This window comes from Lampris incognitus, chromosome 3 (assembly GCF_029633865.1).
Source record: "Lampris incognitus isolate fLamInc1 chromosome 3, fLamInc1.hap2, whole genome shotgun sequence".
In the NCBI taxonomy this organism is placed as follows: Eukaryota; Metazoa; Chordata; class Actinopteri; order Lampriformes; family Lampridae; genus Lampris; species Lampris incognitus.
The window spans coordinates 24,458,775-24,485,141 of record NC_079213.1 but is presented as its reverse complement, the minus strand read 5'-3'; the positions used below and the strand labels follow the sequence as shown (position 1 = coordinate 24,485,141).

The 26,367-nt window shown below is 44.8% G+C and overlaps 2 protein-coding genes across 2 annotated transcripts in view; one reads left to right on the top strand and one right to left on the bottom strand.

The window, feature by feature from the left end:
* The window catches only part of slc5a8 (solute carrier family 5 member 8), a 29,699-nt gene extending 10,957 nt beyond the window's left edge, over positions 1–18,742 (bottom strand). Inside the window, exons 1-6 of the mRNA XM_056276691.1 lie at positions 18,509–18,742; positions 14,726–14,845; positions 12,548–12,613; positions 12,413–12,464; positions 12,028–12,095; positions 6,702–6,740 (exon numbers count right to left, since the gene is read on the bottom strand). Coding sequence (XP_056132666.1) covers positions 6,702–6,740; positions 12,028–12,095; positions 12,413–12,464; positions 12,548–12,613; positions 14,726–14,845; positions 18,509–18,742 — 579 coding nt within the window. The remainder of the gene's footprint in view (positions 1–6,701; positions 6,741–12,027; positions 12,096–12,412; positions 12,465–12,547; positions 12,614–14,725; positions 14,846–18,508) is intronic.
* Positions 18,743–21,002: 2,260 nt separating this feature from the next.
* The window catches only part of utp20 (UTP20 small subunit processome component), a 55,799-nt gene continuing 50,434 nt past the window's right edge, over positions 21,003–26,367 (top strand). The window contains exons 1-10 of the mRNA XM_056277096.1: positions 21,003–21,171; positions 21,475–21,555; positions 21,682–21,748; positions 22,052–22,184; positions 22,363–22,551; positions 23,148–23,229; positions 23,548–23,685; positions 24,523–24,678; positions 25,150–25,302; positions 26,026–26,160. Of these exons, the coding sequence (XP_056133071.1) occupies positions 21,121–21,171; positions 21,475–21,555; positions 21,682–21,748; positions 22,052–22,184; positions 22,363–22,551; positions 23,148–23,229; positions 23,548–23,685; positions 24,523–24,678; positions 25,150–25,302; positions 26,026–26,160 (1,185 nt within the window). The 5' untranslated portion in view covers positions 21,003–21,120. The remainder of the gene's footprint in view (positions 21,172–21,474; positions 21,556–21,681; positions 21,749–22,051; positions 22,185–22,362; positions 22,552–23,147; positions 23,230–23,547; positions 23,686–24,522; positions 24,679–25,149; positions 25,303–26,025; positions 26,161–26,367) is intronic.

Here is a 26,367-nt window from a genome sequence, read left to right as displayed (position 1 = left end):
AGCGGCGTAAATGCTAGCGTTAGCAATAGCCATGTTGTTAGCACCGGCGTCGGGAGCGGGTACCGCGGCAGCATTATTCCCGGCGTCTTCGTTGTCAGACATACTCGTATTAGTAGTTCGATCACGTCGGGGTCACCAATGTGGAGTTAGAAAACAACGAGACAGGAGACGTGAGAGTAGACGTAGTCGAGGTAGTTTACTAGCCCCAACTCAGCATGTCATAAATTCGACAACGACAGGTAACCGGAAGCGGAAGTGCATTATCTGACCCCTCGCCTCTTCCCTTAAAGGTACACCGTCCTCTTAGGTGAATGTCTCTCGTTATATAGATGTGGGTCACCACAACATTGTGAAACCCTACTATGTGTATGTCAGTGTACATGGTACAAGGGTGAAAATGGAGGTAGACACTGGCGCAGCCGTGTCAGTGATATCTGAAACTCTACTTAAACGCAGGTTTAAAGATGTGAAACTTAGTCCTGCAAATTGTGTGCTGAAAACCTACAGTGAGGAATCAGTGCCATTGATAGGAAAATTCACAGCAAAGGTGAAATGCAAGGAACGCTCAGAAAAGCTAGAACTACTAGTCGTGAAAGGAAGAAGTCCTGCATTAATGGGCAGAGACTGGATAAGTCAATTAAAGCTAGACTGGTCAAGAGTCAACAGAGTGGCTCCTGATACAGTGGATGATGTGTGTGCCAGACATGCATCACTGTTCAAACCTGAGCTAGGCAAGTTAAAAGGTATTGAAGCCAGACTACATGTAGTTCCAGATGCAGTGCCCACGTTCTGTAAGCCTAGAAACGTGCCTTATTCATTAAGAGAAGCCATAGAGAGAGAAGTGGCAAAATTGGAAGCTGAAGGTGTCGTCTCACCCATTAATTACAGTGAGTGGGCAGCTCCAATAGTTTGTGTGCCTAAAAAGGATGACAGTGTGAGAATATGTGGAGACTACAAGGTCACCATCAATCCATGGTTGAATGTGGAACAGTATCCACTACCCAAAACCCAAGATTTATTTGCTAAACTAGCAGGAGGTCAGCAGTTTACCAAATTAGACTTGTCGCAGGCTTATCAGCAAGTTCTGTTAGAGGACAATTCAAGACATTACCTAACTATCAACACACACAGAGGGTTGTATCACTACAATAGGTTACCCTACGGTGTTGCTAGCGCCCCTGCTATTTTTCAAAAGATTATGGATCAGGTTCTTCAGGGCATGGAAGGGGTCATCTGTTATTTAGATGACATCTTAATTGCTGGAAAAGATACAGAAAGGCACCTGACAAACTTGGAAGAGGTGCTTAGTAGACTTGAAACTTACAATCTCAGGGTTAAAAGAGAGAAGTGTGCATTCATGCAGAACAGCGTTTCATACTTAGGGCATGTCATTGATGCCATGGGCATACATCCAATGAAGGAAAAGACAGATGCTATTCAGAGGGCTCCAGTTCCGAAAAATGTAACTGAACTCAGGTCATTCTTAGCTCTGTTAAACTACTATGGGAAGTTTATCCCTAATCTATCTACTCTGATTCATCCAATGACAGCATTGCTGTATAAAGATGCAACCTGGGAATGGTCAGAGAAATGTCAAAGTGCATTTGATAGTGCAAAGAAGTCTCTTCAGTCAGATAAATTGTTAGTACATTTTGATGCAGAGTTACATATCATACTAGCATGTGATGCTTCTCCTTATGGAGTTGGTGCTGTAATCAGCCACAAAATGAAAGATGGAAGTGAGAGACCTATCGCATTTGCATCCAGAATGTTAACTAAAACAGAACAGAATTACTCTCAACTGGAAAAAGAGGCACTGGGTCTTGTTTTTGGAGTTATGAAATTCCATGAGTATCTTTATGGAAGGAAATTCTTGTTATTGACAGACCACAAGCCACTGTTGAAAATTCTGGGGCCTAAAACAGGTGTGCCAACACTGGCCGCCGCTAGATTACAAAGGTGGGCTTTAATTTTGGCAGCGTATACCTACGAAATCCAGTACAAGAAGTCAGAGCAGCATAGCAATGCTGATGCTTTATCAAGATTACCTGTGAAGCCTGATGTAGATGTGGTGTCAAACCCAATTTACAGAGTGTCTTACCTGGAAGACTTACCTCTTACTGCTAGAGAAATAGCCAAAGAAACAGACAGAGATCCTGTGTTAAGAGTGGTTAAACAGTTGGTGTTAACTGGATGGCCTAAACATGTGTAGCCGGGTGGTAAATCTGTTAAATATGTTAAATGATTTTCCACTTAAATTTAGTATAGTTTAACTGTTAATATATTTAATTGTTACACTGTCAAGCCATGTACAATGTCATTTGATGTATTTAAATTGTGAAGCAGATTGTGAGTGTATTTTTACAGTTTTTGTTGTCATTGCATGTTTTGACCAGTAAGTGACAGTGTTGCGGACTTTTATTGTAACTCCGTGCAAGTTATCCAAGTGCATCTTGGGTACTCTTTCTGCAAGTTATCTAAGTGCATCTTGGGTATTCTTTTTTTTTCTTGTGTGAACCACCTGAAGATTGCGGTGTGACGGTGCTCTGACTCCGTAGTAAGTAGGTGTAAATATCTTGTGAAATATACCTGTAACATTATTCCAAACAATATTGTATGTCGGTAATTTGACACGATGGTTTGATTTAGACGCTACTGGAGTTGATGTTCGGTGATTTTGGGCGCGAGCCGTCGACCACTGTTCGCCATTGCAGGCATGACAAGGTAATGCTGGCGTATATAAAGCCACACCATGCCATTGTATTTGGGTAGTAAGGGAAATGTAAAGGTTTTATATGCATTTTAATTCTGTTTAAAGGTAACTGACAGAGTGAGAAGTTGCGCAATCTTCAGGAAGTTCCACATGTCTTTGTTAAACCCTGTTTAACATACATAGTCCACTGCCGTATTTTGCACCGTATTTTGTATTTTGTATTTATTATTTTCCTTTTAAAATCTTTTCTGTTAAACTTGCCACATCTGTGAATATTTATGAGCTGTTTGCTCGAAAGACACAGGAATTTATGCACTCAGTAAAACGATCTGCATTCGAAGGTTCAAACAATAAAATTAAAGCTACAAGAACCCCGGAAGTAATTGTGTCCTGTGTGGTATCTAATTCCACGGGATACACATGTACAGGATGAGTCACTGAAGCCTTATTTTCAGAGAAAATTAGAGCTCAGCATTGAGGATGATTGTTTATTATGGGGTTACCGTGTGGTAGTGCCTGATAAACTAAGAGACAGGCTATTGTCGGAATTACATGAGCACCACTGGGGAATAGTTAAAATGAAGTCCCTCACCAGAAGTTTATTCTGGTGGCCTACATTAGATGACAGTATTGCACATGAAGTGAATCAGTGTACTATTTGTCAGCAGCAGCGTAGTATGCCTGCTACCGCACCGATACATACATGGAAATGGTCTTCGAGTCCATGGGAAAGAGTACATCTTGATTTTGCTGAGGACCACAAGCAGATGTTTTTAGTAGTGATGGATGCCTATGCTAGATGGCCAGAGATAATTCCCATGACCACTACTACTTCATCTAAGACAATTGAAGCAATGAGAAATTTATTTGCAGCTTATGGGTTGCCTAAAGAGGTTGTAACTGATAACGGACCTCAGTTCGTATTGCAAGAGTTTGAGTCATTTTTGACTAAAAATGGAGTAAAACACATCAAGTCACCTGCATACCATCCTGCAAGTAATGGTTTAGCTGAAAGATTGGTCCAAAATCTTAAGAAATCCCTTGCGAAGACTAGAGCCATTGGTGGTATGACGCTTGAGCACTGTGTAGCAAATTTTCTGATTGGGTATAGAAACACACCCCATACTAAGACAGGAAAGACCCCAGCTGAGCTATTTCTGAGAAGACAGGTGCGAACCAGGTTGTGTCTTATCAAACCAAAGTTCTCTCAGAGAATGCAGACCGAGTCTGAACCAAATCTTCCCCATGTTAGGTCTTCTAAGGTTGGTCAACACGTGTTGGTAAAAAATTACAGGGGAGGGGAGAAATGGTTGAATGGAGTTATAAGTGAAGTGTTGGGTCCTGTCACATACAGTGTTGAAGTAAATGGAAATTGTGTGAAAAAACATGTGAACCAGATGTTGGGTGTCAAGGGAAATCCAAATCAGACTCAAATGGACTCTTGTGATAGAGTTTCTTGGGAGATTGATGATTTCAATGCAGACACTGATGTGTCAGAACATCCTGAACCACAGGTTGTGGAAGAACGACCTGTAGAACCACCACCGCCAGTTGTGGAAAGGAACACTCGTCCTATGAGAGACAGACGTCCTCCTGATAGACTGAACTTGTGACTGACATGCAGATTGGTTATTGGAAAAAAAAGAGAAAAGAAATCTGTAATGTAATGTATGGTTACTGTTGAAGAAATACTGTACATGGTTATGAGCTTAAGAGCAAAAAGGATATGTTAGAATCCTAGAAAGAAAAAAAAAAGAAGTTTGAATTTACAGGGGAGGAGCTGTGGTGTTCCCAACACAGAATATTAACCAGTGTGGGTTGGTTGGTTTTGAATGTGCACATTCAAATGTGATTGGTGCTGAATGAGGTGGAGGTCAGCTATTGGTTGTTCCTGAAAAGTATATATGGCAGAATCGCCACGAGGGCATTCTCTTGGTACTCCGCTCTACTCGGGATAGCTAGGTTGTTAGAGCGTAAGAATAAATATACTACGTTACTGTCATAAGTCTGCCGTGTGCACTTTCCAGTTATCTACTTAAACAGTTTAGAACAATATTAGTGTTTCATACACGACAGAAGTAACAGGGTAGTAGTTCTTGAAGAGGTGAGTTTTCAACCTGTGCTGAAAGATGGGCGGCGACTCTCCTGTCCTGACATCAGTGGGGAGTTCACTCCACCACTGTGGGGCCAGGACAGAAAAGAGCCGTGACCGGGTCGATCGGCAGCAGGGGCCTCTGAGCGACGGGGCAACCAGGCGTCCCGAGGCAGCAGAGCAAAGTGGTCGGGAGGGGGTGTAGGGCTTGACCATGGCCTGGAGATAGGAAGGAGCTATTCCTTTCACTGCCCTGTAGGCTAGCACCAGAGTCTTAAACTGGATGAGAGCAGCTACTGGGAGCCAGTGTAGGGACATGAGAAGGGGGATGTGTGGGAGAACTTAGGGCAGTTGAACACCAGATGAGCTGCAGCTTTCTGAACAAGCTCCAGAGGTCTGATGGCCGACGCCGGGGCACCAGCAAGGAGGGAGTTGCCGTAGTCCAGTTGGGAGATGACCAGAGCCCGGATGAGCACCTGTGCTGTCTCGTCGGTGAGGAATGGGCGAATCCTCCTGATGTTATACAGGAGAAATCTGCAGGAGTGAGCAACCAATGCAACGTTTGCAGCTTCAGGTGGTATGTCGCCATCCACTCCGAGATGTCAGTCAAGCATGCAGCAATGCGTGTCTCTACTTGTGTGTCAGAGGGAGGAAAAGACAAGATCAGCTGGGTGTCATCGGCATAACAATGGTAAGAGAAGTCATGCGAGCAAATAACAGAACCCAGGGATGTCGTGTACAGCAAGAAACGGAGAGGACCCAGAACCGAACCCAGAACATCACACAGAAAGGACCTGGGACGGTCTAGGGTTTGAACCCGGGACCTTCTTGCTGTGCTAACCACTGGGGCACAGTGGTTAGCACTGGATGGTTGGTTAGGTGGATGAATTTAAAAACTTGGGGTCATCTGTTCAAAGTAACGATGAGTGCAGAAGAGAGGTGAAGAAGAGAGTGCGGACAGGGTGGAGTGGGTGGAGAAGAGTGTCAGGAGTGATTTGCGACAGAAGGGTACCATACCAGCAAGAGTGAAAGGGAAGGTTTACAAGATGGTAGTGAGACCAGCTTAAGACGGTGGCACTGACCAAAAGACAGGAGGTGGAGCTGGAGGTGGCAGAGTTGAAGATGCTGAGCTTTTCATTGGGAGTGATGAAGAAGGACAGGATTAGGAACGAGTATATTAGAGGGACAGCTCAGGTTGGACAGTTTGGAGACAAAGCAAGAGAGGCAAGATTAAGATGGTTTGGACATGTGCGGAGGAGACATACTGGATATAATGGGGATGAAGGATGCTGAATATGGAGCTGCCAGGCAAGAGGAAAAGAGGAAGGCCAAAGAGGAGGCTTATGGATATGGTGAGGGAGAACATGCAGGTGGCTAGCGTGACAGAAGAAGATTCAGAGGAAAGGAAGAGATGGAAACGGATGATCTGATGTGGCGACCCCTAACAGGAGCAGCCGAAAGTAGTAGTAGTAGTAGTAGTAGGTACAGTACTAGAATAATAAAATCAATTGCTTTTTCAGCCCACTAGATGGTGGTGCTGGTGTGGTCAAAACATAAAACAGATGTTGACAAAGTTTTCCTTTGGGGACATAATTTGCAGTTGACAAAAGGTAATAATATATCGCTATATATCGCAATATATGTATCTCAATACTCAGCATATTGCAAAATGTTTAAAATTGAAACACTATCGTATCGTGAGTTAAATATCGTGATAGTATCGTATCGTGGGGTCTCGGGTGACGCCCACCCCTAATCGTAAGAAGTAGCCAGTAATAGACATGCCCTGTGATCAACAACTTGGTCAATCTTTTTCATTCTATGGGGGTCAAAAAATGCACAATTCTCCATCAAGTCTTACTTTAGAAGCTCATACTAACTCATCTAGATACCTACCTGGAACACGTCGGTCCACACCACTGCCTTCAGACCACCCTGCAATAAGGAAAAGAGATCAGCTGTTTTTATTTCTTTTCTTTCTGTAACAAACCACATTCAAATCCAGGGGCCTGTTTCAAAAAGCAGGTTTTACGAACTCTGAGTTTAAACCTGAACTCTGGGTTGACTAACTCTGACCTGCCAAACTCTTGAGTTTTCGGTTTCAGAACAGGTTGATCTGAATTAGTTCACTCTGGGTTAAGTGCGTAAGTGAAGACTATAAAAAGACATCATCAATGGCACTCCGACACCACGATTCACCATGGCAAACAGCGAGAACAACAGGTCATTCTACTTCCCCCCACTGGAGGTAGGAATCAGAATCAGAATCAGAATATTAATGAATGCGTATACAGAACACCAGTATGAATTTTAAAGGAAAAAAGTAATGCAGGAGCAGCAGCAAAATAACGTGAGCTGGCGTGGCAGAAAATTACTGACCGAGTCAATGGTCTTTCTTTTTTCTTTTTTTTTTGATGAATCTTGTGGGTCTTGTCATGTACCGGTTTGGCATGTAAGGGCACCCGTATGTATGTGACGTCACCTGTTGACGTGGGGAGAAGCGCGAGGATTATTGTTCGGGCAGTCTTGCAATACGGTGGAATAAAGCAAGCCACGTTAGGCATTGTGTAATAACGGTGTGCCTAATCATTTATAATCAATGACACCTAAATAAGCACATAGGTGGGAATAACGGATCAGAACAATGGCAACGAGTGATGTACCGAGCCTAAGCTAAGTGATGAGCTAAAGTTCGTAACGTTTAGTTAGATCTGAAGTGTAGCTAACAGTTGTAGCTAGCTAGCGCGGCAGCATGGAAAAGACAGCACGCGTACCGGCGTTTGATTGCTACTCCGACCCGGCGACTTTGGGGCCGCGGTGGACAAGATGGCTAATGTCATTTGAACTGTTTGCTGATGGGAAAGGTCTGATCATCGATGATAACACCGAGGATGCAGTGAAGCAGCGCCGGAGAGCACTTCTTTTGCATCACGCAGGTCCAGACACACAGGACATCTTTTCAACTTTGGACGCCACCGGTGAGGTGACTGATTATGATGCCGCTGTTGCAGCTTTGAACAGATATTTCGTGCCTCAAGTAAATGCTACATTCGCCCGCCAGACATTTCAGAAAATCTCTCAGAATCAAGGGGAGACAGTACAACAATTCGCTACACGCTTGAGACGTGCGGCAAAAGACTGCGGTTTTGGTGGAGACACAGACGATCAGATTAGAGATGCAATTGTAAGCAAATGCACGTCAAGTTATACTCGCCGTAGACTCCGTGAGGAGCGTGGTTTGGTGCTTGCTCGTGCTCTCGAGTTGGCGGCACAGTGTGAACAAATTGAAGAACAAATGGCGGAGATGTCTGTGAGGGAGGGGAAAGCAGAGGCGACTGTGAGTCGTGTCTCACAGAAAAGAGGGAAATGTCAGAAAAGAGGACAAGGGAGACCGGGCGCGGATAGAGGAAAAACGGACAAAATGGACAAAACGTGTTTTAGATGTGGACATTCAGACCACTTTGGGAAAGACCCCAATTGTCCCGCGCGCGGCCAAACGTGTCGCAAATGCAATGGTAGAGACCATTTCGCAAAGCAATGCAAAACAAAAGGTGCAACAGGAAAGGAAAAAGTGCATAAAATAGAGATAGAAGAACATGATTATGCCTTTGTATTGAGTGATACAAACAAGTCAGATAGGCTCAACATAAATGTGGGAGGAGTTAGCTTGAAGATGCTTGTCGACTCCGGGGCTACTTGCAATGTGATAGACGAAAAGACCTGGGAGGATTTAAAGTCAGAGAAAATTAGGTGCCACTCATATGTCCCAAAGCCGGAAAGGAAACTATTTTCTTATTCATCTAACCAACCTCTACCCTTTAAAGGGGCGTTCACATGCAAAGTAAAAATAGGAGAACGCTGTGAACAAGCAGAATTCATAGTAATCGGAGGTGATGGAGAACCACTACTAGGAAAAGAGTTGGCCATGAAACTAGGTGTACTGAAAATAGGTGCCAACATATCAGCCGTCAGAGACATGAACCGATCACTTCAGCAGCAGTACCCGACTGTATTTCAGGGGGTAGGGAAGCTGAAAACAAAACAGATAAAGCTACACATAGACCCAGAGGTGACACCAGTAGCACAGCCACTCGGGCGTATACCCTTCAACCTACGGGCGCCTGTGGAGGCCAAGATAAAAGACACTCCGTTTGAATTCGGTCCAGAACAGAAACAAGCGTTTGAGGCGCTGAAAGAGGGCTTAGCCAAAGCAGGGACACTAGCCTACTTTAACAAAGATGCACCGACCAAAATCATTGCAGATGCTAGTCCAGTGGGATTAGGAGCAGTGTTAGTACAGACCCAGAATGGAGAAAATGTTCCCATTTGCTCTGTCAGTCGTGGTCTAACCGACTGTGAACGCAGGTATTCTCAGACAGAGAAAGAGGCCTTAGGTCTGGTATGGGCGTGTGAAAGGTTACACCCATACATCTATGGTAGACGATTTGACTTGGTTACAGACCACAAACCTCTTGAATCTATATACAGCCCACGCTCGAAACCATGCGCTCGTATAGAGCGATGGGTCCTAAGGTTACAGCCTTATGATTTTAAAGTAGTACATATCTCGGGCAAAAAGAACATAGCAGACCCACTATCACGTCTGCTGGGGAACAGCGCACTGAAACAGAAACATGCACACGGATCCGACGAGTATGTGAGATTTGTTGCAGTGAGTGCCACACCCAGAGCATTGACAACCCGCGAGGTGGAGGAGGCATCAGCCCACGACGAGGAGCTGATCGAGGTGCGTAAAGCTATTGAGAGTGGACACTTTGAGAAGTGCGCAGCATATGCCGCGGTGGCTAGTGAGTTATGTGTAATAGGACATTTGGTTCTACGTGGAACGCGTATTGTGCTGCCACAAGTACTGCGGGCACGCGCTCTCTCACTAGCACACGAAGGACACTTAGGAATTGTCGGAACTAAACAGCACCTCAGGAGCAAAGTCTGGTGGCCAACAATGGACAGAGCAGCCGAGAGACATTGTAGGTCATGCCACGGATGCCAAGTTGTTGCTCGGCCAGACGCACCGGAACCGTTAAGACCAACAGAGTTACCAGAGGGGCCCTGGCAAGATATTGCCATTGACTTACTCGGACCCCTGCCGACAGGTGACTCGATTCTAGTTGTAGTTGATTACTACAGCCGCTACTATGAGTATGACGTGTTAAAGTCCACAACCACGTCAAAAGTGATAGACAGTCTAGAGACAATCTTCAGTCGACATGGACTTCCCGTCACACTGAGGTCGGACCAGAGTCCTCAGTTCAAATCAGAGGAGTTCAGTGAGTACTGTGACACCAACGGAATCAAGCATGAGAAAACAACGCCACGATGGGCGCAGGCGAACGGCGAGGTAGAACGTCAAAACGCCTCGCTGATGAAGAGGATTCGCATTGCTGTTTCAGATGGACTCAATTGGAAGCGAGAACTTAGAAAGTATGTGACAGTATACCGGAGCATCGATCATGCGACCACAGGGAAGAGTCCCGCGGAGTTGCTCTTCAAAAGAAAGATGAGGGGGAAGCTGCCAAGCATCACAGCAGCACACGCTGATCTGGAGGTAAGAGACAGAGACGCAGAACAGAAAGGACAATCAAAGATCTATGCAGACGAACGGCGTCACGCCAGGTACTCGGATGTCAATGTCGGTGACACGGTCCTGGTGAGACAAGAAAAGACTGATAAACTGACAACACTATTCAACACAACGCCACACAAGGTGGTGAGCAAATCAGGAAACCAAGTTGTCGTCGAGTCTCCAACCGGAGCCAGATACACACGGAACGCAACATTCGTGAAGCGATACACCAGTACTCAGGAGACACCTGCCGGAACAGAAGCATCACAGGATGCCGAGGACTACACATCAAACAGAGAGACACTGGGTGCTCAAAACGCAGAGTGGAGCAACACCAGCAATGACACCCCGGGGGCAGACAGGCCTCCAAGAGAGAGACGCTTGCCATCGAGGCTGGCAGACTATGATATGACATAGACTGGAGAAATGTAAAAAAAAAAAACTGTTGGGTCAAGTTCAGTGACGATTGTTGTTTGATGATGCAAATGTGAAATTAACATGTTAAAAGGTCTTATATGTTTACAGACTGTTCATAAGTGAATATGTGTTAATGGAGAATTAATACATGGTTCTAATTAAGGTGAAAGCATACATAATATGTGGTATGTGTTTTGGTTAGGAAAGTTTTGATACTGTCATTATATGGGTTCATATTTTTGAATTGAAAATAACCTGAAGTTTATTTCCCAGAAAAGGAGGGATGTCATGTACCGGTTTGGCATGTAAGGGCACCCGTATGTATGTGACGTCACCTGTTGACGTGGGGAGAAGCGCGAGGAATATTGTTCGGGCAGTCTTGCAATACGGTGGAATAAAGCAAGCCACGTTAGGCATTGTGTAATAACGGTGTGCCTAATTTATAATCAATGACACCTAAATAAGCACATAGGTGGGAATAACGGATCAGAACAGGTCTGTTACTTGGGAACACCACAGAAGTGTACAGTAAACTTTTCAGTGCAAGAGTCACATTTCTGACAGCCTGACAGACGGTTGCCTCAGCATCACCAGTGTTACACAGGAAACTCTCGTTGACAAAACAAAAAACCAAAGTTTAACACACAGAATTTGTACCGAACTGAGAGCATGTCCACGATGTGTCATACGAACGATGTGAGGGCTGAGGATATCGTTCAGATAAATGATCGACTGTGCAGAAAAACGGTAATGCTAAAACAGATAATCATCAGAAAATGATAAAACATCCAAGCAGCATCTGATCACCCTCTCTCGACGGAGATTTATGCAGAGTATTTGTGCTTCAATATCAACTGGCTCTTCAAAAAAAAAAAGGACACGCCATATCTGACACTTACTTCAGTCTGCAGGCTTCAGGTAACGAGCAGGAGAAACTCAGGGTTAGTTGAAGAAAACCTGCCAGTGTGCAGGTTAGCTTCACAGAGTATGTTGCCATAGTAACTGACTGAGATTGCTTTGTGAAACTTCAATTCTGAGTCAACAAACTCTTGAGTTTTAGCTAAACCCACTTTCTGAAACAGGGCCCAGGTATCTAAACCTCCAAAAACACCAATCCAAGAAGAGCGCCCTCTGGTTTCTGGAAATATTAAGGCTTGGGACCAAAGAGTCTTTCAGAAGCATGTCAATATTGGGACTCATTGATGCAGGTAGTCAACATACCATGGTGCAGTAGAAAGTACAGACCACCCCCGTTGAGATGACTGCACCCCACAGATCCACGCCGGTTACTGGAGGGAGAGAAAGAGAGAGAGAGAGAGAGAGAGGGAGTAAGATTAGATAAGAGAAGGAGGAAAGATAGTGAGAAGGAAAGCAGGGTAGATAGAGAAACGAGCAGGTAGATAGACATGGTGAGGAGAGGAGCCAGGTGGATTGCCATTGGCAGAAACGGAGGGAGAGAAGCTAGCAGTCGGTGAGGACAGACCACAGTAAAAAGAGAGCACGATCCCTCAGTTCAGTAAAACCACAAAACACCAAGGTACTTCAGGTGTGAACACGTAGTACCATGAAGATTAACCCGACCAGTCACAGAATGAAGCCAACATACCTTGGTTTAAAGCCAGGGCTGGGGCATAGATGACTATTCCTGTGTACAAAACCTGGAACAGAGAGAAAAACACCTTCATAATCACCTGCATGATGTGGGTTCATTCGGGGTCGTGTTCGTCGGGATCTGACTCACAGTTTGAACAATGAAGAGCAGAGTTCCCAGCAGCCGTGTTGCTCTATTGAAGCGCAGTTCCAGATACTTGGCAGAAAGAAGAAACAGACATAACAAGGCCAGGCGGAAATGAGGTCATGTGTGTATCGGGGCTTGGGTTAACGCAAGAGCGGCTCAGATCAATTCAGTAAGAACTTCTCTTCAAAATCTGAAGATATTATGCACGTCGCAGTTTACGTGTTCGGCTAATCCAGATTATCCTTACGAGTGCACACCTTTAAAATACCGAACTATTGAATAAGAACTGGAAAGTGATGATCCATCTGAAGCAACTGATTTGACATAATGATCCCCCCCACCCCTTTTTATTGCCCCACCTCCGAGCTGTCCCTGGTCGCTGCTCCGCCCCCTCTACCGACCCGGGGAGGGCTGCAGAGAGTACCACGTCTCCTTCGATACGTGTGGAGTCGCCAGGCGCTTCTTTTCACCTGACAGTGAGGAGTCTCACCAGGGGGACGTAGCGCGTGGGAGGATCATGCTATCCCCCCCCCCCCCCCAGTTCCTCCTCCCCCCTGAACAGGCGCACCGACCGACCAGAGGAGGCGCTAGTGCAGCGAGCAGGACACATACCCACACATCCGACTTCCCACCCGCAGACACGGCCAGTTGTGTCTGTAGGGACGCCTGACCAAGCCAGAGGCAACACCTTGTTGGTAGGCAACGGAATAGGCCCCCACGCCACCCGGACGTAATGATTTTTATCTTAAAACAACGAACAGTTGACTCCAAGACTGCTGTACCTCACAGCAAAAATAAATCTGTCAGATGAAAATGTAACCAGGTTAGAAATACTTTTACAGGTTAGAAATATTTTGAAGAGTTCATGGCAGTGAGAGGAAGCGGTATTCAGTAGTTAATTAATACTGGTCATTCATTGGCTGAGGGGGGTTGTATTAGGGAGACGGGTGGACAAAGGAAGCGCTTGTGTGAGTTTGGGTCGTTGGAATGGCTGGATCGCGAAGAGTGAAAAGTTCGGAAAATAAGTATGTAGATTATCTACTCGACGGTCTTCGACAGGATACTCCTACATGTTGTAGCGAATTGGGGGGGGGGGGCAGCCGGGACACGAACCCGTGTCTTTCGCACTACGGGCGACTACGTCACCCAGTCGACTAAAGGGTCCGACCCATAGCCAAGAGCTAGCGAGTCTACTCATCCGTGGTCGTGCTACCCGGCTCCTTCGGGAAGCGCGCATACACGCTCCCTCACGCCTCTGGGCGAACGCGGTTCCGAATGCCTCACTCACAGTTTCCCCATCCCACTTCTGACACCAGTGTAGCGAATTCGGGGGTCAGACACGAGTTCGCGTCCCGGCTGTAGCTGTTCCTGGCTGCCCCCCGAATTCGCTGCATTGGTGTCAGAACTGGGATGGTGAGACCCATCCCACAGACACAATTGGCTGTGTCTGTGGGTGGGAAGCAAGATGTAGGCATCCTGGTCGCCGCACTAGCGCCTCCTCTGGTTGGCTGGGGCATCTGTTCGGGGGGAAGGGGGAACTGGGGGGAATCACATGCTCCTCCCACGCATTACATCCCCCTGGTGAAACTCCTCACTGTCAGGTGAAAAGAAGCGGCTGGCGACTCCACATGTATTGGAGGAGGCAGGTGGTAGTCTGCAGCCCTCCCTGGATCGGCAGAGGCATTGGAGCAGCGACCGGGATGGCTCAGAAGAGTAGGGTAATTGGGAGAAAAAGGGGGGGGGAATCCAAGAAAAAAAAAAGGACTGTACATGACTATGGAAAAAGTCACAGTTTACGGGTGTAGCTTCTTTTCTATAACCAAACGGACTTGTTTTTTTCTTAACTTTTTGAAGCAAAGCCGTATCGGCTGTACCACAAACTGAAACGCAAAACATTCTCCTTGGTTACATCTTACGTTTTACAGAACATATATATTCCACTGACAACTAGAAACCACATATTTAATGGTATCCATACAATAACTTCATGATATATGTTAAGACGGGCCAGGCATAGTAGATGCACCATACAAACACACAACAAAATATACCCACACCACAAAAACATTGCAACCCAGCATAATACAGAACATTATACCACACCATTACAACAAAACAGGCCCCACACAAATCAAACCCAACCCAAGGTAACAGCATCACGCAAAATAAAACCATGCTCACCTCGTAGGTGCTGGTGATTGCCAGCCTGTAGAAGATGGGTAGAAAGACTTCAGATGTGACCATCACCGTGATAACGTAGGAGAACCCAACAAGCCCAAAGCTAGCCCCGTAGCGGTACACCTAAAGGACCGATAACAAAATGTTTTGAATATGGCTATATTAACTTTCTCATGAGAATGAGAATTTGTTTTATTTATTGGCTGAGTATAAGAAACAACTCCCTAAAAAAACAAAACTTTAACAGGCAGAAAAAATGGGAAGAAACCTCAGGGAAAGCAGCAGAGGAGGGATCTCTCTCCCAAGACGGACAGACGTGCAATGGATGTTGTGTGTACACAATTTACAGAATACAACATTGAAAGAGGATGACAGAATTATAATGGAATTGTAAGATATGTGAAGAATATAAGGAGGAGGATGCCAAGCAGTGTCCCGATGCCACCGGAACAGCCTAGGACCTGAACCACGTGACCAGCATCACCATGTAGACCTGGCCGGAGCACAGACTACACATGCACACAGGGGAGACTCACATCACACCGTTCACATACACTGGAGAAGAGACAAGAAAAAACATTAGTCACACATCGGAGAGAGAGAGAAGGATACAACATTAAAACAGGATAACAAAGTTATATGGATTTATATGATGTATAAGGAATGTGATGGGGAGGATGCCAAGCAGCATCCAGGTGGCTGCCACCATCACCATGGAGACCTGGGAGTTGGACAGACTACACGTGGACACAGGAGAGACTCATATCACACCATTCACATACACAAGAGAAGAGACAGGAGGAGACATCATTCAGAGAGAGAGAAATGAGAACAGTTGCAGTTGTCAATACTCTATACTAGCTTGTCGGCAGAACAGTGCTTGGTAAATTAATTGAGACAGAAACCGAACCACCACGCAGTACAGGTCATGAAGTACTCAATTTAAAGGCAACTTATTGTAGGTTAAGGCAAAAAGATGAGTTTTCAGTTTGGATTCAAAGGACTCAGCAGACTCGCATTGTCTGATGGCAGCAGGCAGGTTATTCCACAAGAGCGGGGCCCGATATACACAGGAGCCCTGTACTTTGAAAGTGGAGAGCTCGAGATGGAGTGTACGGTTTAAGGAGATCAAACAGGTATGATGGGGCAAGCCCATTTAGGATTTTACAAGTCAGGAGAAGCACCTTGAAGTAATGACCAGCATCTCAGTCCTATAGAGGTGACCTTCTCATTCCCCGGGGAGAACTCCCAACACAGCAATGCTCAACCAGAGACTTGTGATTATCCCCACACCCGCCCGGCACCTGTCACCTTGGCCAACTGCAGAAAAGTAAAGAGCCCAGCCCCTCTCCAGGAATTTGGTACTAGAACCCATGCTATGTGTGGAGGTGAGCCCAACTATATCTAGTTGGTACCGCTCCACCTCCTGCACCAGCTCAGGTTCCTTCCCCACCAGAGAGGTGACATTCCACGTCCCGAGGACCAGTCTGCAATGCTGGAAGTCGGCACACCCCGGTCGGTCCCCGCCTTTGCCTGCCATCATCATCATCCTCATCAGTTCTGTAGCCTATGGAGGTCGTAGGAGCACAGCTGATGCCTCAACAATTGGTTGAGTCATCATTGTGTTTCGGTAGGGGGAGTATCTGGTGGTCCCTAGCGCCTGTCTAGGTATGGATGGCCGTTGGTTCACAGAGGAACTCATCCGTCCTAAGACAGTTTTTGTTTTTAGTCCTGCTGGGTGTCCACACACTCTCCTCCCAACAACCCAAGGGTTGAGATTTGGGTGCCAGTTTAGTCGCCGACGACAGCTGCAGTTTAACGTCGTACCCAGGCCTGCCACCCGGCCTGTATTGCACCCTACCCCAATGCTCATCCCCGCGCAATTCTGCAGCAGCAATTCAAAATGAGCAAGCGAAAATACCTCGAGTACTTAAGGGCGTGGCTTACGTTTGATTGGTCAGAGGCGGGACTTAAGGGTGTGATAAATTATTCAGGAAGCTTAGCTTGCATTTTGATTATTTAGGGGGCATGCATTAGGGGCGGTGCTAGCTTCTGATTGGTGAGGGTGGGGATGAGGGAGGTGCTTGCCTCTGATTGGTCAGTGGGTGGGGCTTAGGGGTCATAAAACACTCAAATCTCTTTGTTATGCTAATACAACAGCAGGGGTAAACTACTTCTCTCATGTGAAACGTATTGAATGTAACAACATTATATAACTAATGTTTCTGAGTAGCCAACAAAAGTAACGGACTTCGGGGAATAAGCGGTGTCTTCTATACAATCTAACAAGTTTATGGTCGCAAACATTGCAAATAGTCTGTCTCTGCCTGTGGCAGTTCCAAGGAGTGGCAAGGACTGGGAGTTGCCACCCCTGCAAAAGACCTTGCAATCCCAGTTGCCACCCTATTTGTAGGCATTTGATATCAGAAAAAATAGTGTTCAAAGTTCAGATTTTTTTTGTGGTTGGTGTAAATTTGTTTGCTCACCAGTTTAGAATTCACATTGAATAAAGAAAAAAAATGGTTGCGCCCGCCACCCGACCCGGGAAAATCCACCAATCAACATCACCACTATTTCGTCTCAACTCAATGCTTGCGTGCCTATTTACTTTCCATAGTCTGCCACTTGCGTTAAGTGACACGTAAAGTTTTTTTTTCTTTTGTTTAGCCTTGCTCTGTTTAAAATGTTTTTTAGAAGAATTTGACACTGCATGTGTCTCACACTCATTGTGAGTTTGCCGCCCTGTGTGTTAAATAGAAATAACGAAGTCTACAACAGCAATGGTTGGCTTGATAATGAGCTTGTGTGTTATTAATCGGTATTCTTGCATTTCTTTTTTCTTGTGTAGATTTGACTGTATATTGAGTGTGTATATCTGTGACTTGTATAGTGTATTTTTACTGTGGTGTATATTTTGCAACTTCCTGTGATGCTGCTGCAGACTACAGTTTCCCCGAGCGGACAATAAAAAGCTATTTATCTTTCTCTAACGACTCAGTAAAAATGTTTTGGTGGGGAAAAAAAACTGAGTTTTTATTGCATGTGGGGCAAAATATATAAAACATATTAGACATGCGTAAACTTCTTTTAGAAACAAGTGGGACTACATTAATTGTTCAACACAAAAAACAGATTTTTATGTTTTCTAATTTTTATGTGATTCACATGCTTTAAAAGAAAGTTACCAGGATGCAGGAAATGAAGTCTCTGAAATTCAAATTCGTCTGGAGGAGATAACCTCTAACCCCCCCCCCCAAGCTGGAACCTCATGCCACCCCAGGTAAAACTTAAAACTTGCAAAAGCCGGCCCTGCTCTCTGCTATATAGTATTTACACACGAAGATTTTACACTGGCATACAACATGTTGACAGAAATATAAAGATTAGTATTGTCCTCATAATGCACATAATTACCAGATGATGTGATATAGTGATGCAGTCGAATGAGGAGGTTAATCTGAGAAGTGATATTAATCTTTCTGTTTTTCTGCAAAAAGCGTTCAGTTGATCCATCAGTGGAAGGCAAGTATCTCTTGGTCAGTGGAATTCTTTTCAACATAAGGGGGAAGATGGTCTGACATCTATAACACTTCACAAGCTTAAGTGTTATTAGGACCATCACCACAACAACTGAAAGTACTCTGGGGGTGAATTATCCAACATCCACCTTGAAACTGAAAGGACGGAAATTTACTCGTTATTGTTCAGTGAACGTGTACTGAGGGATTTTGTGTCCGGGACTGGTGTCGTTTTGGAGCCCTAGAGCCCATCAGAAGTCGGCCTTACCTCGGCTGGGTTGGCCAGCACGGTGATGGCTGACATGAAGCTGGCCGTGAGGGACAGGGACACGGGGACGGCCGTCAGACTGCGGCCACCCATTAAGAAATCCCGGGAGCTCCTCCGGTCCCTGTCTGCCCAAGCATAATAGACCCCAACAGCGGCTGAGACCACCAGCATGAGGGCAAAAACCACATAGTCTCCTGCTACGAAGGAGCCAACGGACAATGAGCCTTTTGACATTGTGATGAACTTTCAGTCAAACGCTTCAAAACTGCGTTCAAGTGTTGTAAAAACAAAACAAAACCGTTAAGCTAGTCCCATATGCTTTCCTAATAGAAAGCAGTTATTCCTCTTTGTGAAGCCGTCCTGTTAGGAATAATGAGAGTGTTGGCACATCCCCTCACCAAACACTGAGCTGAATCCAAGAGCACCGCCTGAAACCTTTATTCAGTGAGTACTTTTGTGTTTGGGAGAGAGAGAGTGAGTGTAAGTTAATGGTGTGTGTGTGTGTGTGTGTGTTTTGTGTGAGAGAGAAGCGAGAGAGAGAAAGTGTGTGTATGCACTTGTGCACCTATCCATGTGTGCACATGCACCTTAGGGTGTGTTCTCGTGTGTGTATGTGCATGTGTGTGTGTGTGTGTGTGAGAGAGAGAGAGAGAGAGAGAGAGAGAGAGAGAGAGAGAGAGAGAGAGAGAGAGAGAGAGAAGAGAGAGAGAGAGAGAGAGAGAGAGAGAGAGAGAGAGAGAGAGAGAGAGAGAGAGAGAGAGAGAGTCTCAGCATTCCAGGCAGGTACTAGAGTCGCTCACTGGCTGGTCAACAGCAGGGAGTTTTTCTTCTGTCCACGAGATCAAAGCTATCATCAGCCCAACACAAGCACGCATGCACACACACATGCACATACGCTCTCTCTCTCCAGTCTCTCTCTCTCTCTCTCTCTCCAGTCTCTCAAACTTTCTTAGTTGCATTCTTCTTCAGCACACAGAAACACCACAAGGCTGCTGTGTAGCAGCCCAGAACAGAATGTAATGTTTAGTCAGTTAAGAGAAGGGAGAATGATGTTTAAAGAAGAGACCAGGGAACAGCTTTCTGAAAACGCTGCATTCTGTTCCCTCAAGACATTAAAAGAGGTGGAAACTTCTCAGAACTTTTCAAGAGTTCTGATTAAAGTACAGTCTTTAGTTTTCAACATGAGCTAGTCACAAACATAAACTGGCTGATAGCCAGTACTCAGTAAATCAGCACCTATATCAAATTCTTGCAAATAAATTAGATAATATGGATTTTATATACATATATATATATCTCCATCCATTATCTAAACCGCTTATCCTGCCCTCAGGGTCGTGGGGATGCTGGAGCCTATCCCAGCAGTCATTGGGCAGCAGGCAGGGAGACAGCGTGGACAGGCCATGAGACCATCACAGGGCCCACGCGCCCACATACACACACACCTAGGGGCAATTTAGTAGGGCCGATTCACCTGACCTATGCAGACACGAGGAGAACATGCAAACGCCACACAGAGGACGACCCGGGATGACCTCCAAAGGTTGGATTACCCGAGGCTCGAACTCAGGACCTTCTTGTTGTGAGGCGACTGCGCTAACCACTGCACCACCATGCCTCCATACTGTATTTTTCTTGCACTTGTAATTGCAGCAACAACACCAAGCTAAATTCCTAGTGCATGTGATGCACATAGCCATAAAATAATTTCTGATTCTGACTCTGAAAGAACTTCTGATTTAGTTGCTTTGAAATGAAATGTTTTATCTCTCATGAGCACATCTGGCCACACGCAGAACTGACATTAAGACCAACCCGCAACTTTCAGTAGTAAAAATAGTGATGCAAAAATGCTCATAGACCCTAAAAACTAATCTGGCCACACGCAGAACTGACATTAAGACCAACCCGCAACTTTCAGTAGTAAAAATAGTGATGCAAAATGCTCATAGACCCTAAAAACTAAGTGTAAATACAGTATGCAGGGTTTTCCCATCAACTCACAGAAACATTTCCACAATTTCAAGTATTTCTTGACAGGATGAAAGTTAAAATCATTCAAAAGGGATTTTAGTGAATTTCTGGTATCTAAAGAATATTCAGTGAGTCAAGCTGATCTTTAGGTTTACTTGCTGATCATTTAAAACAAAAAATGCCCTAAATAGACGTATGTCAGCAGTTCGTTCTCTTGCTTTCAAAGAGAGGAAAGTTAAGAGTTTGCTTGAGACACCCTTAATAATACCGAACTGATTTCTCCAAATCAAATAAACCAAGGATTGGTCAACCCCCCCCCCCTCCCCGCCCAAAAAAAACGCACGCAAACTCCAATCCAAATCCATCTGCCTTCCTCTCGTCCCTAACAATTATTTCTGTGACGCGAAGATGGAACCGGATGCAAGATTTCCCTCCCGCACCACTTCTATCGTCTTTGCTGGGCCACGTGGGTTAGACAAATTACCCACAATACCTTGTCCAATATGGCTGCGCCCCGGCATCGGCGTGCTTGTAAACATTTCTAGTCATATGGGGAAATAAATAGTTGTTTTCATGAACTGTTCTCTTTGTTTTCAAATTTTTGCAATATCTGTCATCTCTTAAACCACACGTCCAAGATGAAGATAAAGTCCAAGTCGTCATATCATAAATCTGAGAATACTTACCGGGTGAGTGTTCGGGTTGTTATACAGCGTGTCACAAGCTCGTAGTGAGGCTACCATGAAGTGAGGTGAAGACCCGTTTACCCACTTTTTCTGTAAACGAAGGGAGAGTTTAGGGGATCAAATAGAAATCGGTCAACTTTTCATTCATTTAGGTTATGACCGGGAGTTCTTTGTTGAAAATATGATATTGTAGTTTACTATGTTAGCGTCTGTTAGTATATTCCAGAGTGTGTATATAGTGATAAATAATGATAATGGTGCCGATGAGAACAACGAAACTCTTTAATTGGGATTTGTGCTTCCCAGTTTCTCACCTTTGCCGAAAGACTTGCCAATGTCAACATCGATGTTATCCATCGCATTGACAGGACTGGGACTTATGACGAGGTATGTGATCAATCAGTCATTGTCATAAGAGAGAATACTAATTGTTCTCATTCATATTTTTTTTTTAAAAAAGATACCCCAATTTTTGCATTGGATTGTTTATGACTTTGTACTCTTCCACCACAGGAGGTAGAAACATATTTGTATGAAGGACTGATAAAATGGAGAGACCTCAACTTGACAGAAAATTTTAGTATGTATAAAACACGATACTTTCACTGATTTCCTCATACTGCATTGTCAGGTACCACATCTTTCATTGCTTGAATTATAGCGAACAGCACTTTTAAGTATATGATCACCTCAGGGGACGGATAAGCCTCAAATGAAATTTTATGTGGCTCTAATTTTCCTATCAATCGCTTATACTGTTACGTCAGAAATTCAAGTTGAATACTTCTTAAGTGTTGCCTGAAAACATCTCAAGACTTAGAAGAGAAAACTGGCTATGGGTTACTCATATAAGATGGTTGATTGTTTTTTTCCCCCCCACCAGCAACCTTCTTGAAAGAGGTGACCCACAAGTGTCAGTCATTCAACTTGTTGGTCTTCCACCAGAAGTCCATAGTGGAGAGTCTGAAAGCCCATCTGGCAGTCAAAAACAGCCTTGCCTACCAGCCACTCCTGGAGTAAGTCATGTGTGTGTGTTTGTTTGAGACCGATTTGAAAGAATCTGTTATTTTGAAGCGTTCTCGTACAGTTCTATACTTGGACAAGTCATACCGATATGAGAAGTGACATCGCACCTGATAGGTATTGCTCTCGAATACTTAGTTGTTTTAAACCTGCTTTGTGTCTCCGCTCCAGCCTAGTGGTGCAGCTGGCCCGAGACCTGCAGACCGACTTCTATCCACACTTCCCAGACTTCTTTGTCCTGATCGCATCCCTGCTGGAGACCAAGGACACAGAGCAGCTAGAGTGGGCATTCACCTGCCTCTCCTACCTGTTCAAGTACTTGTGGAGGCTTATGGTCAAGGACATGACCAACATCTACAGGTGAGGAACGAGACCTAGTAATCAGACTCTGTTGATATTTAACGGGCAAATAATGGTATTGTCGTGCTAGCAAATGGTTAAGTACAATGGGTAGTTTCGTTCTGTTTTGTTCCCCTCGACACCCAAGCTGCTTGTCACTTCCTGTCCAATGTCCATGGGTGGAGAGGCTAAGAGATGCAGGTGGATGTATACACAGATATGACACTCATTCATTTTGGGCAGCTGTGGATTGGGATTAGTTAAAGAAATACAAATTCAAACATACCAGTGTTTTTGTTGCCTTTATTCTCTTCTGACACAGCCTCAGTCATTCAGACTACTCTTCTGCTCTGTTATAATAATAAAATAAGTTGTGGAGGGATGTCTGCCTTCACAAGCCAAAGAATGATCACATGTGTGAAGAGACTGGGTTTTTTTTTTTTTTAGTATTACAGTAATCTGACCGATTTAGTAAAAAAATTGTTTATTAGTTCATGAAGCTCCTTTTCCTTACACAACATTCACTTTTTACTGTATTCTCACATCTGGTGAGTGGCGTCGTTAATAAGGTCAAATGTTGGATAAGAATAAAGACGAAAAATCTCTTCTCCTTACAGTTTGTACAGCACACTGTTGGCACACAAAAAGGACCACATCCGTAATTTTGCAGCTGAGAGCTTCTCGTTTTTGATGAGAAAGGTGGGTGATTGACCAATCTTGTATATCATGTATGAACATATTACCTTTATTCCCACGTCTTGTGTCCATCCGGCTTACTTCTTTCAATGGAAACAGGCTTTTAAACAACAGAATAGTAATAATTGAAACTTCAAATGTTCAAACTAAATTTTAACTGAAAAATTTGTGAATCTGAATCATTGTGAATCTGAATTTTGGGCAAAATTACATTATATAAAGATTTGTTGATAAGTTTTCCTTTGTCTTTGAATAAGTGTGACTTTTCACAAGACAGATGAATTGGTTCAGAGACCTCAGACAGTTTCTTTTCCCCCTCAGGTTCCTGACCTGGATGCCTTGCTGGGTCATATGTTCTCAGACCTGGAGCAGCAACCGGAGAAGGCTGAGGGAGCGGGCCAGCTGCTCTTTGAGATGTGCAAAGGAGTCCGTAAAATGTTCCACTCTTGTGCCACTACTGTGAGTTTCCTTTCACTGCGTTCACACATCCTTGTCGAATAAAAGCAACGTAATGGAGTTTACACCCAAAGCCACTACAGAGCCACTACAGCTGAAAAGCAGTTTGTTACCATGTGATCAGAGGAAAATCTGTCGGCAAATCAACCCTCTTCTGGATTTTATTTCATTGGAGTTAACCTTAGATTTTGGTGTCTCACCTTAGACTCGCCATCTTTGTCAAGAGCTAACAAACAACATTTTGTAGATAAAGGTGTTTCTAATACACAGTATATTGGCATTGACAATGACATCAGAATAACCAGTAAGGGACTTTTTTTTTTTGCGCCACGGTGGCGCAGTGGTTAGCGCGGTTGCCTCACAGCAAGAAGGTCCTGGGTTCGAGCCCCAGGGTAGTCCAACCTTGGGGGTTGTCCCGGGTCGACCTCTGTGTGGAGTTTGCATGTTCTCCCCGTGTCTGCTTGGGTCTCCTCCGGGTGCCCCGGTTACCTCCAACAGTCCAAAGACATGTAGGTCAGGTGAATCGGCTGTACTAAATTGTCTCTAGGTATATATGTGTGTGTGTGTGTGTGTGTGTGTGGGCATTGGCCCTGTGATGGTCTGGCGGCCTGTCCAGGGTGTTTCCCCACCTGCCGCCCAATGACTGCTGGGATAGGCTCCCGCAACCCTGAGTAAGGATAAGCGGTTTGGATAATGGATGAATGAATGAATATACTGCTCTGTAATCTATTGTGTAACTGTACTGGGGTGGGTTGATTTGTAAGTGATAATGATTTAGCACTCTTCTCTCGTATTTTTTATTTCTTTGCCTTTCCCTCAACCTTGTCCATTCTGCTCAAGGCCCTTCCTGTGGCTGTACGGAAACTCGGCCCAGTAACCAACCCAGGAGCCTCTCTGCCCTGGGACACAATCAGAGATGCCCTGGATCACATGGCCCAGGCTGCAGCCGATCATGTCAACAAAGAACATTTCCTGGTTTTGTGGGACTCGCTGCAGGTGAGGATTAGACACGCACATACACAAGATTTGATTTTGGCTAGTCGACGTCTTCTCTGTAAATGTTGAGAACTGGTACATGGAGGAAGGTGCGGGACGATCTCATGTCGTCTAATCTTAATAAGAGACCTTCCTAGCAGCTAGAGGAGCGATTTGGTTGAGATGGTAATTGTGCATAATCCATCCATCCATCCATCCATTATCTGAACCGAGGATTTTGCATAATACATTTAAATAAAACTTCTCCAAGGTGGTTTACCTTAGCAGAGCTGTTTTCCTTTGCTTTCAATCTCTTTTTCAGTCATTGCTTGTTTTCCCTGTAGTGCTGAGGGAGTAATAGAGACCTGTCCTGTTGGTCTTGCATTGAGACTGTCCACTAGTCACTGGACAAGGCAGTTAAATTACAGATTTTTGAATTTTGAATTGTGTGGCTTGGTACCGAGGCTGACAGTGGTTTGTCCCTGCATACAGTCCAGTGTGGTGGAAGTCCTTGGTTTCTTGGAGGAGAAAGGTGATAAGGAGGGCCAGGTGACAGATCAGCTAGAAAGACTTCTGTACATCCTCCACACCCTGGTGTCTCACAGGGACGGGGCCAAGGTCACCGGGCCTGAAGCTGTCTGCCGGGTAAGGAGAAAAGGGAGCTACACTGGTACATCGAAGTTTGCAAACATTGACAAGCAAGCACTGGTATATGTTCTCTGTCATTACTGTGCAAAACCTTATATCCTCATAAAGTCAACCTCTCTGGGATTAAAAAAAAATGCGGCCTTCTTATTGATGTCTTATTGATGTCAAATATTGGTCAATGTTATTATAAAAACATAATTGTCAGCCTTTATTTTTCCATGACACTGAGGGTATACATATCATTATCAACTGTACATACTATGGAAGCTGTTGTTTCTTGAAATGCAAAACATGTAGAGACACAACCTAGTAGTAAAATAAAGCTGTGATTGAATTTTGTATTGATTATTGACTAAATGATGAAATGATTACCATCTGAATATAGCCGAACACGATCCGTGTCCACAGAATGTGGGACCATGTCCAAATTTGACGTAGTTCCTAATCTTTTATTAGGCTGAATGTCCATCTAATTAAAATGTGAAATTCTCATTCTTTTTTGTCCCGTGACATTTAATTGCATGATCTTTTTCTGAAATGTCCAGAAGCACAAATAAATGTGGTTTATTCATGTCAGCCAATACTTACAACTTACTTCTCAGAAGCTAAATGCATGTGCCAAAGTGGCCCTGGTGCATTTCAAATATATATGCATACATTGATATGCATTGCTGGATCTCACAGTGCTTTCACCGTCATGTATTGTCTTCCTGCCCGCAGACAGTGCTGCGTTCGATCCAGAGCCCTCTGCTAACAGGAGCCTGCTGCCGACTGCTCCTCCAGATCACCTCCTCTCTGCTCCTGGGGGAGAATATCACTCTGCCCTCGGCACTCATCCAGGAGACTGTCCAAAAGGTATGCGTCTCGATTTCAGGCTGTGTGTGTGTGTGTGTGAGTGTGAGAGTGTGTGAGTGTGAGAGTGAGAGTGTGTGAGAGAGAGAGAGAGAGAGAGAGAGAGAGAGAGAGAGAGAGAGAGAGAGAGAGAGAGAGAGAGAGAGAGAGAGAGAGTCAGAGAGCTCTGTGACAGTGGTTTACGTACAGGTTCGCATGCGAAAATGTTTG